Below are 16,690 nucleotides of genomic sequence, written 5' to 3'. Positions count from 1 at the left end.
GGGAAAATATCATATTTATTCATATTTGAATCTGATAGTTTGCCTTCTGGGATAAAATATCTTATTATTGGGTCTTTATAAATAGTATAACAAAGAGTAAGGTCCATTTACCTGCTCTCTTGTAAAGAGTCTCGAGATAACTTTTGTTATGAATAGGCACTTTACAAGTAAAGATTGATTAAGCTCTTGCTCTCTGTCACAAAATTTAATCTCACATTTGACAAAAATAGAAATAAATTGTGGAGCTCTGCTGCTACTGCCTTTCTGTTAAATATTTTAATTCCAAGAGAACATCATTGTCATGGTTTTTAATTCAGGCCCCTTTTCTTCTTCTTCTTCTTCTTCCATTTCTGTCTCTGTCATTAGACCGACCAGGCCTGGTGAATGTGGCACACATCGAGCGCATGCAGGAGAGCATCGTGCAGGTGCTACAGCTCCACCTGTTGGCCAACCACCCGGACGACACTTTCCTCTTTCCCAAGCTGCTGCAGAAACTTGCCGACCTCCGGCAGCTGGTCACTGAGCATGCACAGCTGGTGCAGGAGTTCAAAAAGACAGAGGACACCTCACTGCACCCGCTCCTCCAGGAGATCTACAGAGACATGTACTGAGGGGTTTTGGATGAATAACCAGGAAGGGAACCCTATAAATCAACTTCTTTTTTTCAGGGACAGAATAAAAGAGTCCATAAGTCATAAGCTAGGTTGAACCACTAACCCCCCCCCCCCCCACAATGCAGCAAGAGTTAGCTTCGTCTCCACTCCATTGTGGGGACAACATGTATGCAAAGATGCTATGTACAGTTAATTAGGACCCTATCTAGATACCAGTATGTACAATCTCTGACCAAACTCTTGGATGAAACCACAAAATGTTAATTGAAATTTTAAAGGTGACCTCTGAGGTTATCCCCCTCCTGACTTCTTAACTACTCCTAAAATTCAGAAAGAAAGTGAACGTGATAGTCGCCACTCCAGCCGTTTATTTGAAAGATTTTTAAACTGATGTCAAAGAGACAAGAGCCATATATCCTCACAGCTATCAACACCCAAATAACTTCAGTGGCAGCAGTACAACAGTAATAATGCAGTTTTCAAGCAAGGCAGCTCCTGTGGGATTGGCTGTCGATAAGGGTTGGTGACGGGTGCTCATGCACCAGCCCTCCAGCGTGTGCCGTCACCTTTTTATACCCACATAAGAAACCCTGAACATGATCACTTCTTTGTACTGTACTGTGAGTTTTCTAAGGCATGCCTAGTTTGTGATAATACTGGAAATAACCGTTCAAATTCAAGCCTTGATATAGGTTATTATCAGCACGTAATACCACAGACTCTGTGGGGAAAAGTATTTTTTACACTTCAGAAAAAGGTAGCAAAATCTAAACTTTGGGAAGTTTTCTAAGACTGAAATGATCACAGCCACAGGTTCACACGCACCACAATGCAATTTCTGAAGCACAAACACACCTGTGACATTATTAAATGTCACTAATTTTATACTGGACCTCTGTTAAATGCCTTTGTCACAAAATACGCACTCAGATGTTTGGCACTCCGTCCTGGTTTGCATTTGCTTTTCTAGGGCTAACCCACAGATAATGCGCATTCCCACCTTCCTACAGGCAGACTTGGAGCTAGAAATGAATTCATCTGTTTCCTAATTTCTTACTCAGTCGAACCTTTTTCCTACAAATTACATCTCAGTGTTGTTTTTTCCCCCTCAGTTTTATCGTTCTGCCTTCCATTCTGTGCTCTGTGCAGGAGATGGATTCAGGGGTCTTACATGCACATTTGAATATGATGGCAAAAGAAAAGCAAAAGTACTTTTCCTTCATAGAGGAAAATCATAATGTCATGGTTCTTTTTGATTAAGAAAAATACTTTGATAGTGAGAGGAACGTCTTCACCGGAAACTTGTCCATTTGTGTGAAAAGTGTTCTGTTTGTCTCTTTTATTCTCTTTCCCCTGAAATTCCATGTTAAGTTTGGGGACAATTTTAAAATGAAAAAAGGCAAAAAGCAGTTACGAGCCTGTCGCCACCTGCACTTTTCTTCATTTGAGGAAGTGAGTCAGACATGATCTGAGACTTTCTGACAAGTTTCTAGTGACAGAGAACCAAATGGTTTTGGTTATTTTGTCCTCCTTTTATGATGAGCATGCATGAGAAGAGGTCACTCCTGTACTTTGTGGTGGTACTGCCTTCTGCAGAACAAACGGACAGGCTACACAGAAGACCTACAGTAAAGGAACGACAATGAGTAAACAATGAGGGCATGCAATGCTGATAGTTTGGGAAAAAAATGTATGTAAATCTTTTCCTTTAATCTGCTAATGCAACCAAAATCCAAAATAATCAAGAAGTTATTTTATCCAATCACAGGACATGGACCTTGTGACATCACATTGTAGAAAGAGAGTGCACTGTACATAGCTGGAATGATTGCTTGCTCCGACTTTTAATTCGTGAGGTATACAAGGTACTAATGATGATCAACTTTTGTATTCCTCTGTTCAGTTAATACTTTGAAATGTTTGAGATTTTACACTTAATGTAGTTATATATATACTGTATGTTCTTTATGCTTAAAAGCCACATGTGTTTAAATTGAATTGGATCATATTTTTATACTAAAAATATATACGTAAGACTAAATCAGAGAAGTGTTTATTTGAAATGGCACTATGAAGAGTGCAGTGTAAATAGACTTAAAGGGTAACAAGGCAACTGGTTATCTGGATATCCATCAAATCTGAATCCCGCCGGGGACATTCCTTTTATTAAATGTTATATTTTCGATAGAAATCCTCCGTCTGCATCCGTAGTGTGCATTCAGTTAATTTCATCTGCTTTTTTATCTGTCAGATTAAGCTCTCACCATATTAACTGAAAGCACTTGTGAGCTGTGCATAGCTGGACTCGCTCACAACTTTGGGAAGTTGATTTTTTTTTTTTTTTTTTTTTAACTTGACCTTTTTGACCTTTGAACACAGTCAAAACAACTTTTATCATTTCGAAGGTCAATCAACAGCTCGGCACTGATCATGTAATACTCTGTTCTCAGGTTGCACAGTTAAAAAACAAAAACAAATAGGTAATATATGCACAGAATTCATATATTATAAAAAGTCCTCCGTGGTTGCCTCTTTAACAAACCAACCTCTTTTTCTTTCTCATTTTTCACACCACATCTCTGTTGCTGATTATATAGAGAAACCGAATGCAGTCATAATTTGCAATGACATGCTACACTTTTTACAGTCAAAATGATGCAGTAATGAATATGCAGTATGTGCCGTTTTATAATTCTGTTGTTTTTTTTTTGGTTTTTTTGTCATGCTTTTTGTCTTGACTTTTCTCTCCTCACTCGCTGCTATGTTGTACTGACTCACCAAACATTTCTTATGCCATGAGTAGATTACTGACCTTCAAGCTGCCTCTCTTTACATATTATATCTTCTTACAGAATGTCAGTCCCACATGAAGAACTGATTCAGCGCAGCTCGGTTTTTTTTCCCCTTGCAGAGATGAACTGCAAAACAATCTGTGCCTTAGCGTGTGCCCATGCCATAAAACTCTAGAGATTCAGATAAAAAATAAATACTTGACTTGTGCACACACACACTTCTAGAATGGTTAAACGGATGGTGTCGTCAGACAGAACTGGGCCATGCAGACAGGAAATGATGTCACAGAAGATTTTGGAAACTATACAGCAAGACATTGGCTTGTTATTGAAGCCTTAGCTTGCTGTACATAACAGAAGCTATGAAGGATTTTTTCTTTTAAATAAAGGACTTGACTTTTTAAAACTAAACCCGTAAAGGATGAAACACAATTAGTGCCAGGCCCTTGAGGAGAAACCTTGTAAATTTGTGATGTCTGCTTTCCCCTAGGAATGTCTGTTTTGTGTTGAATTGACAAGGGACTTTTGAACTTGTATCAGGGAAATGTAGTCTTCCTTTGTTGAACTAGCTCAGGACGTAGAAATATTTTGTTCCTCCTTCTCGCTCTCTAATTTTTTCTCTCTCTCTTGAATGAGTTTATATAGTGCCCTGCCTTACTGCACACACACACCAACAAACAATACTCATTAATTCATTTGTAATTTTTTTATTTCCCAAAACTGGCCGAAAAATGTTAACCAGAGGGCAGCAGTCATAGAATTTAGATATTTTAATTATTTTTTTTCCTTCCTGGATGTAATGGAGTTTTTTTTTTTGTGGCTGTAGTGACGTGTGAAAAGACATCAGAGCGTGTCTTCGGATGTGTTGTCAATGTGTACTGTGGCGTGGTAACAATACTGTAAATGTTTGATGAATGTATATCTAGACATTTAAACAATGGAACCAGTTGACATTGAATGGATTTGAAATAAAACTATTTTGAAATCCTCCACATTTCTCAGTTGTTTGTTTGAATAAAAAAAGACAATGTTAGAGTTCACGTTGCTCAATTGTACCTACGTCAGGTTTGTTTGCCATAGAATTAAAGTCTGCAAACAAAAATACAACCAGACATATTCAAATGTTTCTTATCTGAAGAGTGTAGCTCTCTGTAGCTTTCTTGGCAGCTGGAAGTTTGACATCTTTTGTTCTAAAGTCAGGCCTGTGAAAAAAAAGTGTATTGCTTAGGTGCAATTGTAGAAACTAATGAGTGCACTCTGGATTTGACTCCATTTTCTATGAACATTTGAAGATTTGTATGGCACACACATCAGCTTTACATATAATGAAGGCAGGAGTATTAATTTACAGGGGGCAGAATTTACCTAATCTGTAAACATATATTACATTATTCTATTATTATTTAATTTTTGATTTTACCAGGTAATTACCTTTGAGATCAAGATCTCTTTCATAATGATGACTTGGTCAAGAGGGCAGCAGCACACATTATAATAAACATTACATGATTAAGAAACAATACTAACTACAATGAAACTACAATTAAAATGGGCAAATTGGTTAGTTGATAAGTATTATGAGTTTTTATAACTCACACATTTTGGTAGGAATAACTAAATAGCCATAATAAAATATATTTGCAGGTGGTCGAGGGTGATTCTCTTCAGCATGGGCTCTACATTTTTTCCCAAAGTGTAGTAAGACCTGACACATTCTCTGAAGTAGACCCTACTCAGTTTAACAGAACATATGTGATAATTTCTATGTTTTATTTTGTTCTCACTCGATTAAAAAAAAAAATTGTTTTTAGGTTTAGAGTAAAAAGTCAATGTTTATTAAATAAATGCAACTGCAACAATTATACTTAATACAGAAGGCATGGAGTTGTTTGAGTTTTTTATATTAGTATTTGAATGCCTTAGTACTGCATGGCTTTAGATTTTATTTGTGGTAACAAACAAACATTAATTCAGCAAATATTTTCAGTTTTCATACTAGATGTTCACACATAAATCCATCCTAACATCACAGTCCCTAGAGACAATGTATTTTATTAAGAGCCCTAAACCTTGACCATATATTGCGCTGCAATACATTGCCTAACAAACTGTGAAGAAAAGGAAACTGCCTTAGGGCCCACTGGCCTTTAGGATCCCCAAAAACTCCAGATTTATACATTTAGGAAGTTTTAATGTAATCACACGTGTTTAGCTGTATTCACTATTTTTTTTTAAAAGTACTACTTAAAAAAAAACATGTTAGGTAGTGTGTTGGCTTCTTTAATCATGATGTCATTTTGTATTTGTTTATGTTTTTTGTTTGTTTTTGTATGCAAGAATCAAAAGCCCACCAAGCTGAAGTTAGTGGAACCAGTCCACCAGAGGGCGCTGTAGTCACTCTCTAACACACTCTGTATGAAACTCGACTCCGCCTCCTTGTTCTTGTCACATTGTCCAACATGGCGGCCTCCATGGCGCGGACCTGCCGCTATGTTTCGAGGCATGGACCTTGTATTCTGCCTCGGCTAACGCGTATTTGCCTCACGCTCAGGTCTAAGTTTCACTGCTCTTCTTCTGCATATAACGGACTACTCGTGTCTCTAAATAAACGCGGTATTCTGAAGGAGTCCTTCCCAGATGACGCAGCGCAGGACCAGCTCCCCCGCTTGCTCCGAGCTGCTGCTCAGACTGTGTACTGCGGCTTTGACCCCACGGCCGACAGCCTCCATGTGGGCAACTTGCTCGCTGTAATCGGCCTCCTGCACTTCCGTGACGCCGGGCACCATGTCCTCGCTGTGCTCGGAGGGGCCACGGCACAGATCGGAGACCCGAGCGGGAAGACGAACGAGAGGGAGCCGCTGTCCCTCGACGCCGTGGAGGCGAACACCCGCGGCGTCCGGGAGAGCCTCCAGAGGATTTTCGCCAACCACGAACTGCACTTCCACGACAGCTCCAAGCAGCTCGGAACTCTGACTGTTGTGAATAACCTGAGCTGGCACAAGGACTGCAGCTTGGTGGGCTTTCTGTCGGAGAACGGGAGGCACTTCAGGATGGGCACCATGCTGAGCCGCCACAGCGTGCAGTCCAGGCTGAAGAGCGCGGACGGTATGAGCCTGACGGAGTTCACCTACCAGGTGTTCCAGGCTTATGACTTTCACCACCTGAACCAAGTCTACGGCTGCAGGATCCAGCTTGGGGGCACCGACCAGCTGGGCAATCTGATGTCCGGCCATGACTTCATTCACAAGTAAATGTACATCCTACTTCAGAAAACAAAACAAAGGCCTCACAGGTGACAGTAGCTGCAGTTGTTTTATATGACAAATGAGCAATGGTCCAATTTTCTGTTGATTTAATACCCGTTTGATCTTTGATACAAAATTTAAAAGTGCATCCAAGGACTTTTCATGACATACTAGAGGCCAACCCCTTTTTTTTCTGCATACTTCGAAGTGCCAGGCAGGATTCAGTTCAGTGAAACACATTTTAATCATTTCAACCTATTGCACTTCATATTGATTCCTGTTTTGTGACATCTGACAAATTCAAGCGACCTTCGGGCCCTGGTGGAAAACAATTGTGACGCCCCCAAACAGCGGTGAAGCTCTCGACTCATTTTGTATTTCGCTGTAGTCGCCAAACAGGTTAGCACATCTGTGGTAAAGCTTACAACCTTAACCATCAAAAACAGATCGAGATCTGCAAGAGTCTGATTGCATGCAGCGACTGGCCGGGCAAGTTGGTGTCTAGCTATGAGTTAAAAGCTCAAGAAAATGCCCTCACTAGGAATGAAGAATTCACTACTTAATATTCATACTGGTGTTTGAAGCAGTGATTTGTGTTCTGTCTGCGTTTGTTTGCAGAGTGAGCGGTGAGGAGGTGTATGGCCTGACCATCCCGCTGGTGACCAGCTCTGCAGGGGACAAGTTGGGCAAGACGGCGGGAAACGCAGTGTGGCTGAACAGAGACAAGACGTCGCCTTTTGAGCTTTACCAGTTCTTCCTGCGGCAGCCTGATGTCGGCGTGGAAAGGTGGGTGAAGACGGAGCCTCATGTTTTTTTAGAGAGAGATAACTGTGGGTACTCTCTTGTTACCTGCAAAAGTAAGCCGGGGGAAACAATTGTTTGGTCTTTTTGCAGGTACCTGAAGCTGTTCACCTTCCTGCCCCTGGCGGAGATCGAGAGGTTGATGGAGCAGCAGCGAGCGGATCCGGGGAAACGCCTCGCCCATAAACGCCTGGCTGCAGAGGTGACCAAACTGGTGCATGGAAAGGAAGGCCTTGAGAGCGCAAAGAGGTCAGAAAATGCTGTGCTTTTGATGTCTGTTATGTTAAACAACATTTTCAACATGATTTCTCACAGACAGTTTTTAGAAAATGTTATTGGGATCAACTTAATTAAGACAGCAGAGATTCATATTGTCGGGGAATAGATTAGTGGAGAAGACAATAAATCCTTAACTCCACTTGGTTTCTCTTTTTTTTTTTTTTTTTATAACTTTTCAGGTGTACCAAAGCCCTGTACAACAGCAGTGTGGAGGCTCTGGAGGAAATGAGTGATGAGGAGCTGCAGGAGCTCTTCAGAGAAGCTCCCTTCCATGAGCTGCTGTTGGAGCCAGGCACCACGGTGATAGACGCCTGCCGCAGAGTCAACGCCATCCCAGACGGACCCAGAGGGTGAGTACCCAAATCTGCTCTGCTCCTTTCTCGTCCTCGCTCGTCACGTTACATATTTTTTAAATACAACGCCAAAGTTTCTTAAACTAAATCCATAATGTCTTGAAGCCGTCGCGATCAATGCATTGTTCAGAAATCCCGTGTTCCCATTTTAAGCAATGCAGAGAACATCGTGAAAGAAAGTATTGAAATAGGAGTGCATAATAAATACACGTCAACGCCTTTATGAATATTTAAGGGTCAGTGAGTCAACAGCATGTTTTCTCCTTCACCTCTAAACAGTACACATAGTGGAAGTGCAAGTTAACTTAGAGCGATGTTTCAAAGAAGTTGACTACATTTTATCTGCATTATTCAGTGGAAATTTGTAAATATATTTTTAAAATATGGCTCATACACTTTCTTTAAATGTTAAAATTCTGATTAATCATATTTATTCAAACTGTTATAATAAGTAACCATTCAAAACGTCTGTAAGTGCAGTTAAATGGCTGAGGTATTTTGCTTGTCCTCCAGCAAAGGGCACCCTAAGTCTCACGTTATACATGCCTCATCGATCTATCCTCAAACTTTTAGTGTTTGTGATTAAAATGGAAAACACATGTTGACCAAGTCATTCTGAGCTGAAAGTTTTTACAAACTTACAACAATCAAATGTATTTAAAATCTGACTTTCTGTTTCCAATGTGTCCTGGCTTGAATACCGTTCCATCGAAGTGGTTAAGAGGGGCCACACAAATGTTAAAAAACGCTTTATATGAAATACACTACAACAACAAATGTGATTTTTATGTTCATATGGGGTTTCAAATTACTGGTTAATAGACCCTAAAAACCAAATCTAGTCTTTTTTTTGTTCATCTCATATTTTGGTATTTCTACAACTAATGAGTGGCTTCAACAGTCGTATTAGTGGGCTTTATCTATTATAAGATAAGAAGTCCATTAAAATGTTCAAAGTGCATTTAATGATTTTTTAAACATCTCTCTTTTTTGTCCCAGATACATTATAAAATGTTATTTATTATAGTAGAGGAACTTGGGCCCCTTAAAGTGGAGATACCAAAGCAAAGCACAACCATATTTTTTTTATAACTTTAACATGTCTAGTTTATGAAACGGATGGTTGTATAAAAATATTTTACTGCAAAATAACTTTTTTTGGTGTTTGTTTGGATCTTACCAAAAAACGAAAATAGTGAAAATTGGGGCTTCTGCGAAAGGAACAGCTCCTGCCTTATCACATGTATCTCTGGAAATCAGAATCAGAATGCCACCAAATTAGGACTGGATATTCACAGACAGCTATTCATAACAATAAAGCATATTGGTATATCCATACCATTGTCGGTTTTTGAAATTCAAACATTCAGTACACATGTAGTTTAGGTGAAAATTGAAAAATGAAACAGAAATTCAAAAGGTATGTATGTCAAACTCTGTCATTTTTAAAGTAAGGACACCAATCATTTAAATGTGTCATTTTTATCTACAAGAGACTGTTATCTTATCATAAAAATCTGTTATTTGAATATTGACTTCACCCTCTGCTGTCACCAGCCCCTAACAGGACACTAGTGGAGCCAGCACTTGAGAGCCACCTGTGCAGTGAGGCCCTATTGTGTGTATAGTATATATGTGAAGAGAAGGACTCAAATATTTAAAAAAAAAAAAAAAAAAAGTTATGATAAAACTTTGAAATAAATAGTTATAAGAACAAGATTTTTTTTTTAATTCTAAATACAGTCTGTGTTTTTTTATTTTACGTTTGAATAAAACAGGATTGAGGATACAATGAGAGGTAACACAATGTAACTCAGTTTCAAGAGTTTTTTGTTAACTTATTAATTTATGAAAAAACTGAGTGCATGGCACGATCAAATGTCAATTATAAATTAAATCACAAGTCTTTATACTGTCTTTGGTAGTATTATATTTATGTAGAGATTTTTGGGGGGAGGGGGGCAATGACCCATTCTAATGTGAACACACTGCATTAGCCTGTAGGCTGATGAGAGTGTGATTAGAGTGTGTTTGCTTTGACACAGTAGTGTTAATATGAAATGTAAGGAGTCATCAAATAATTATTTTTTTATTTTTTTTACTACTCACCCTTCAAAACATGGGGTGTTGTTTTGTTTAATGCAATGCAAGATTAGTTTAGTCATTGGAGAGGAAATCTGTGTTTACTGTTGAGCTCAGCAGCCAGTCTAATCTGTCAGACGTTTGATGCTCTGCAGATTTGCAGCAGTGCAAGCTAATACCCTGACCTTTTTTTTTTGTTTTTTTGTTAAAGATGTGTTATCAAGTGGAAACTCTGACCTTGCTGCCTGTTCAAATGTTTGTGCGCAGGTATCGAATGGTTTCAGAAGGAGCAGTATGGATTAACCAACAACGGACAGACCAACCAGAGCAGATACTGATCCCAAAACTCCACATCCTGTCAAATGGACTTACTTTACTCCGAGTGGGCAAGAAGAACTTCTACATCATCAAGTGGCTCAGTCTCTGAGGCTGTCTACCTTTTTTGTTATGGACCAATTTAACCTTTGATGGACTAACGGGGAAGGTAGGGGACTACACCTTTGCAGGGTCAGTAAGGAGACATTGATGGACTGGTACTTTGGAAGCTGCTGGGTTTTTGCCATATCCCTCGCCCTCTATGATTTCCTGTAGTTGTCAAATAAATATTTATATGTACAGATGTGAAATTTATCCAAAGTTATTTTATTGAAAATAATTTGATTTAAAGATCGTTGCCTGCTGTCTGTTATTGATATTACTCCTGTGATATGAACACTAGGGGGCAGTATTATTCAACACATTACAGCGTTGCGGCAGGCTTCCACAGCTGCACCGTATACCCTGCTGTGACCCCATAGGTAAATAATTACTCACATTCTCAAACTAAATTGCGTCATTTCTCACAAACAGGTTATGGTTCTATTTTAAGAACGTAGTGTTTTATTCAATTTGATTCGAACATGAGGCCAACACATGTCCTAATGTTGCTGCTTTTTTTTTCGGTCTGAGAGGTGGAAGGTGGAATCTGGTTCAGACAGAACGAAAAAAGGTTTAAGGTACAATTTATAATAAAGATATGATTCTTGTTGATCATTTATAGATTCCATGAATTTAATACTTTAACTTGTTGTTGTTTTTTTCGCGATTGGCATTCTTTTGACCTTTCAATGCAGATTTTTCACTGTGGTGTAAATAGTCACATCATTTTCTAACCAGTGTGCGGCCTTTAGATTCCATTCCTTGTTTTTTTTTGCTTGGATTTTATTTACATGTATCTACAGACTTCTGACTGAAGACATGTGTGGCTTTCAACCCCTTGTCCATTTGCTCTTTTCTTTTTCTCCTGGGGGCCAGTGGACATGAGGACAGGGTCTCATGTGCTGACCTTGACTTACCCCTCTCAGCTCCAGGGAATCGGTGGATATAGCCTTTCATACAGATACACATTTGCCCAATTATCCGATTTATTTATTTTATTTTTATTTTTGGAAGTTAGTTCATCATTTTGATACTGTAAGGGATATGCAGAGGGTCGACACCTTGAAGCTTTTAGCTTATGTAGTTTCAGAAATGTCATCCCTTTTAAGGTGGAATTTTACTATGCAATACATTTTCAGTAGAAAGTTTTGAAAACACTTCTTCGACTTCTTATTTTTGCTAATCTTGCTGGTTTTGCAGCTGTTTAACTTTTATAGTTTACAAATATGTATGGTTTGAGTGCATGGCTTTCTAGCAGGATTATCACACATTGAACAGCCCACAGATTAAATAAAGGAAATTGGATCATATGAATTTTAAACTTTAATATATCACTCAAAATATATATATATATATAATGACATTTGTATGTGAATATTTACAATGACATCAGACATTCTCATCAGATAAAATAAAAAATGTCAGTAGCTTTGACTACCTTAATAATCTTGTTTTCATATTGGTAGCTAAAATTAGATAAATAAAATACTCATGGAATTAGTTTTTTTTACAAATAAATGACAAAATATGAATGTATTTTAAATTTAAAGGAGGCTTTGTCGATCAATATTTTTCTGTTTAAACGTATGTTTTTGTGCTAACGTATAGTTTTAACAATTGTATTTTTAATTAAAAGTGTTGTTTTTGTTGCCAAGGGCGCTTTAAGTTTGAAGAAACTCTTTAATTTGTATGAGACGTACAATCAACCGTGCTGGATGTTTCGAGACTGCTGGAACTACGTGGTCCACCTTAAGAGGCGGGCTTTAAAAGCTCTCAGCCAATCGCGGGCCGTTTCGCATTTAAATAGCTCTGTGTTTCAGTATTTTTTTTTTTTTTTTTTTTTTTTTTACCTCCCCCCCCTCCCCAGTCAAGCTCCGCTCTCAATCCCTAGTACATCTCTCAATCGCCATATTGGGTACTGAGAAGGTTTGTCTGCAGTTTCTCTCACTACGGACGTATTGACAGAGCGGCTCCTGGTCCTGTGCACTTTGTTTTGATGGTCTACGGAGAGGACTTCAGTCTTCAAAACAACGCGGCTGTTACTGTTCGCCGCTCGACGTATGCATGGCATAAGTGGGTTTACGCTTGTTTTTGGACACCGCTCAGCGACAAGGAGATACCCGTTGTTTTTCACTTGTGTTTTCTTGTTGAAACTGGACGCTCCCGGCTGTTTGAAAGAAAAAAAATCGCCTTCTCTTCGGGGTGAAAATGTCAGATGTTCGACTATCTAACGGGAGCCCGACGCTGGAGCGGACGGAGCCCCGGGTGTCTGATCCCCCGCAAGCGTCGCTGTGCAGAAGCCTCTTCGGCCCGGTGGATCACCAAGAGTTAAAGAGGGATTTAAAGAGACATTTGCGGGAGATGGAAGAGGGTGACTCCGCCAGGTGGGGCTTCGACTTCGCCAATCACACTCCGCTGTCCAACACGGGCAGGTTCGAGTGGGAATTAGTGGATTGTAAAGACGTCCCGAGTTTTTACAACAGGCAGCCGCGGAGGGAGAAGGGCGTCTGCTCTGCTGGGAATAACAATATGGATCTAAACGGGAATCATAGCTGTGTTGTGGGGGCTCCGAGTGAAGACAGCGACAGGTCTGAAGCGCCGATGGAGTGCACGGAGCAGTGCACCGGGCGGAGGAAAAGACCTGCATGTCAAGGTACTACGTTTGCAACATAATTACCTCTTTTTGATAGAGAGCCAGGCAAGGGCTTATTGCATCATGTCACACTGGTGCTATATCGTGGAAAATACTTTTTTTTTTTTTAAACACTCTAAAGTTGGAACATTACTAAAATGCACCTTTTTTTTTTAGAGGGGTCAGACATGCAGTACTACAGTGTAAATTGATACAAAGTGTCACACATTTTCTTTTTAGTTGTTTTTTTTTTTGACTGACGATAAACTTGGCCTTTGCAGACCCCTCGGTGTCCGACGAGGTTAGCTTTCAAAGCTTGAGCCATCCTGCAGAACACACACCCAGAAAGATCAGTCCCAAGAGGCAAACGTGAGGACCAAGACGGTAAGGAGAATCTGGCTTTTTTTTTTTTTCTTCAAATGGGCTTCTTCGTCTACACAAAGTTAATGCAGCAAATGTCGTTCCCATTATCAGCTGTTGAAAAAAAAATCTAAATTTAAACAAAATACTATTAAAAAAAATAAATAAAATAAAAAACAAGTTGACGTACTTAAAATCCCCTCTGCAGTTCTGGTAAAGTAATGATTTTAATTAAAAAAAAATATGTGAAGCTTTGACAATCACTATTGTCTCAGTGGTCATTCATATAAAAGATGTAGTAGTCGTGGTAGTAGTAGGAGTAAAAGTTGTGAGTTTACATAACGTTTCAGTCGTGTTTTTGCTCTCAAACCGGTTTCTGTGCACTCTGAGGAGTTACGAGTCAGAACAGAAATGAGTGCACCTTTTTTACTCTACGCCACGCAGAGCTAGAGTTTCCGACTGAACTGTAAACATCAAGTGCAGAACAACAGTGTAGTAGTAACACGTCAGCAGCCACTGCCCTCAGCTCAGCACGGCAGAGCAGGGACGGGAAGGGGCTGGTCTGTGTGTGTGTGTGTGTGTGTGTGTGTGTGTGTGTCTGTGTGTGTGTGTGTGTGTGTGTTGTAACATTCGTGTGCAAAGTGTGTGTGTGTGTGTGTGCGTGTGTGTGTGTGTGTGCTGCACACACACACACACGCACACACACACACACACACACACACACTTTGCACACGAATGTTACAACACACACACATCTGTCTGTGTCGGGGCAGAGTGTGCAGAAGAGTCGCGCAAGTCTGAGATCAAGTGTGCTTGTGGGCCACGGTGGAGGGGAACAGGCATGAAATGTGCTTTGTGCTTGCAGGTTGGGAGCTGTCAGTGAGAGATAAATACAGAAAGTCTTCTTTTTTTATGGTAAAAGGGAGAAACGTCTTTTTAAATAGGGCTAATCATATTTTGCAAACTGAAAGATATAAAAACATGGGTGAATAGGGGGAAAAAATGGTTATAGGAAAATTTATAAGAGTTTTGTTTACATGCATGCAATTCTGTTTTTCCCTAATGATAGTAACCTTTGGGGGGGGGGGGCATACTTGGATTATATGCATCATTGTCACAGCAGTGCAATATCTGGTGTAAAAAACACAGCTTCTGCAAAAAAAAAAAAAAAAAAATCTGCATATCTAATAGTTTGCACAGTCACATTTGAGAGCAAACAATTCCTGCATCTAGTTCCCAGGCTGACACTGTAAAGAAACAACACTTGCTGCACAATTCACATGTCCTCATCATATTTTCCAGCACTTGCAAAGTAAACCCTTCTCCTCTTTTGTCAAAGTGTAAGGGGGCATGTAGCAAAACAAATCCTTTGCTTGAAGTTTCAAATATTTGCATCAGTGTTGTACAAGTTGCAGGAAGTCCAGTATCTATAACTTCACATTAACCTCACTCACACAGGCTTTTATTAAATGTTTCTCTCCTCTCGTTTTTCCAACAGAGCCGAAGATTCCTCCTTTCAACGTGAGGAAACCTCAGTGTTGGCCTTTTTTTTTTTTTTTTTTTTGCTTGGAAGAAGAACTACACAGCATCAGAAACATATCAACTCTCCTGAAGACGGGGGAGGACGCTGTTGAAGCACTGAATAGAAACACTAAAGTTGTGGCACTCAATTAAAAAAAAGTTACTGCCTCTAAAAGCAGTCTATGTAGCAGTGTGCAATTAGGTTGGATTTCCCTTTTTGCTCCTTTTTTTTTTTTTACTACCTGTGTGTAAATAAATATACATATTATAATATTATATTTCTCTCCAAACGAGCACATAAAAAAGAATTATGATTTGAACACAAATCTTTTATGTAAAAAGGTGTGAATTTTTTTTTTATTATTTGACTTGAAGAATTGCAGTGTAGTTTGATACATGTTTCCAAAATGCTGTTTTTTTTGTTTTTGTTTTTTTTCTTCCCTGAAAGGCAGTGTGACTCTAATTCAGTCCCTAATTGTTACATTCAAAACTAAATCATGGCTTCTTACAGTTTCTTAACAGTGTATCTTCACTACGTCATCTTCCAAACTGTGCAGTGAAGAACGGTACAAATGTAGCTCATCTGTTGTTGTTGTTGTTTTCTTCTTTTTGTTTCCCCTTCCTCTGTGTCACAAAGTGAAGGTTCTCCTAAAGGATCAATTTCTCTGAGAAATCAACAAGGAAGAAAAAGTTTAGACTTCTGTTGGGACTACCTTTAAATTTCCCGATATTTATTTTGTGATAGGTGCTTTTTGCATCATTTGAATCCTGGAATATGACCTGTTTTTTTCAGTTCTCCTGCACACCTCAGCCACATTGTAATGGTGTGTTTGCTTTCCTCTGGCGTTTTGAGGTACTTAGTTATTGAAGGACAAAGACCATACAAACTGCACAGGCTGTGTTGTAAACTCTCTATGCCTATATTCCCTTTGTTTTGTTTCTCTATAGTGAGAGAGAGAGAGGGGGGGGGGGGGTTCTCTGAAAAGGGTTGAATGTCCTACAATACCAAATACATGGTTGCTTCAGTGCCAGCAGCACCGCCTGTGCTCCTTTAATTGACTTCACATTGTGTTACTTTGTGATGACCTCGACCTAATTTTTTTCCACGTATACCTTTTTTTTCTTGTCACCTATGTTGTGAGCCTGCTGAGGATGCAAATGTGAGCGTCCAAAAGCGTCCCTTTATTTGCCTAGAGTGTGGGGTTATATTCAGAGAGACCAGAGTACACCTGGACAGAAAGAGAAAACAGCTTGTCTCAGATAATGCAGTCACCATGCCTGTGTATTTGTGTATATCTTTGCAATGTACCTATGTACATAATTTTGTAAAAACACTGAGAAATTATACTAACTTATTTATGGCGATCTTTTTTTTTTTATGTAGAATAAAAAATGGGTTTTTTTGATTACGGTTATCCAAAGTGGCATTTACTTTATTATAATTGTCTTATTTTGTAAAAGCATTTTTTTTGGTAGTTTTTTTTTCTTACCAATAAGGCTGCAAACTGAGCCTGAAAAAATATTTGATGTGCATTTTGTAATGTGTGGTTATGAAATGTGTTGCAATCAATTAAAAGAGAAAATTGAAAACCGA

The 16,690-nt window shown here is 39.2% G+C and overlaps 3 protein-coding genes across 3 annotated transcripts in view; all 3 read left to right on the top strand.

Moving 5' to 3' along the window:
- pparab (peroxisome proliferator-activated receptor alpha b) overlaps positions 1–4,396 on the top strand; it is a 38,766-nt gene extending 34,370 nt beyond the window's left edge. Inside the window, exon 7 of the mRNA XM_061035890.1 lies at positions 367–4,396. Within this exon, the coding sequence (XP_060891873.1) occupies positions 367–611 (245 nt within the window). The 3' untranslated portion in view covers positions 612–4,396. The remainder of the gene's footprint in view (positions 1–366) is intronic.
- A 1,441-nt stretch (positions 4,397–5,837) lies between these two features.
- On the top strand, positions 5,838–10,794 carry yars2 (tyrosyl-tRNA synthetase 2, mitochondrial). Its single transcript, XM_061035850.1, has 5 exons — positions 5,838–6,653; positions 7,270–7,437; positions 7,546–7,701; positions 7,911–8,081; positions 10,434–10,794. Exons 1-5 carry the CDS (start codon positions 5,866–5,868, stop codon positions 10,591–10,593), a joined length of 1,443 nt encoding a protein of 480 aa, XP_060891833.1. The 5' UTR covers positions 5,838–5,865; the 3' UTR covers positions 10,594–10,794.
- A 1,649-nt stretch (positions 10,795–12,443) lies between these two features.
- On the top strand, positions 12,444–16,690 carry cdkn1bb (cyclin dependent kinase inhibitor 1Bb). Its single transcript, XM_061035849.1, has 3 exons — positions 12,444–13,236; positions 13,497–13,599; positions 15,074–16,690. Exons 1-2 carry the CDS (start codon positions 12,792–12,794, stop codon positions 13,586–13,588), a joined length of 537 nt encoding a protein of 178 aa, XP_060891832.1. The 5' UTR covers positions 12,444–12,791; the 3' UTR covers positions 13,589–13,599; positions 15,074–16,690.

The sequence above is a fragment of the Labrus mixtus genome, chromosome 4 (assembly GCF_963584025.1).
Source record: "Labrus mixtus chromosome 4, fLabMix1.1, whole genome shotgun sequence".
Lineage (NCBI taxonomy): Eukaryota > Metazoa > Chordata > Actinopteri > Labriformes > Labridae > Labrus > Labrus mixtus.
This window is presented reverse-complemented; position numbering and strand designations above follow the sequence as displayed.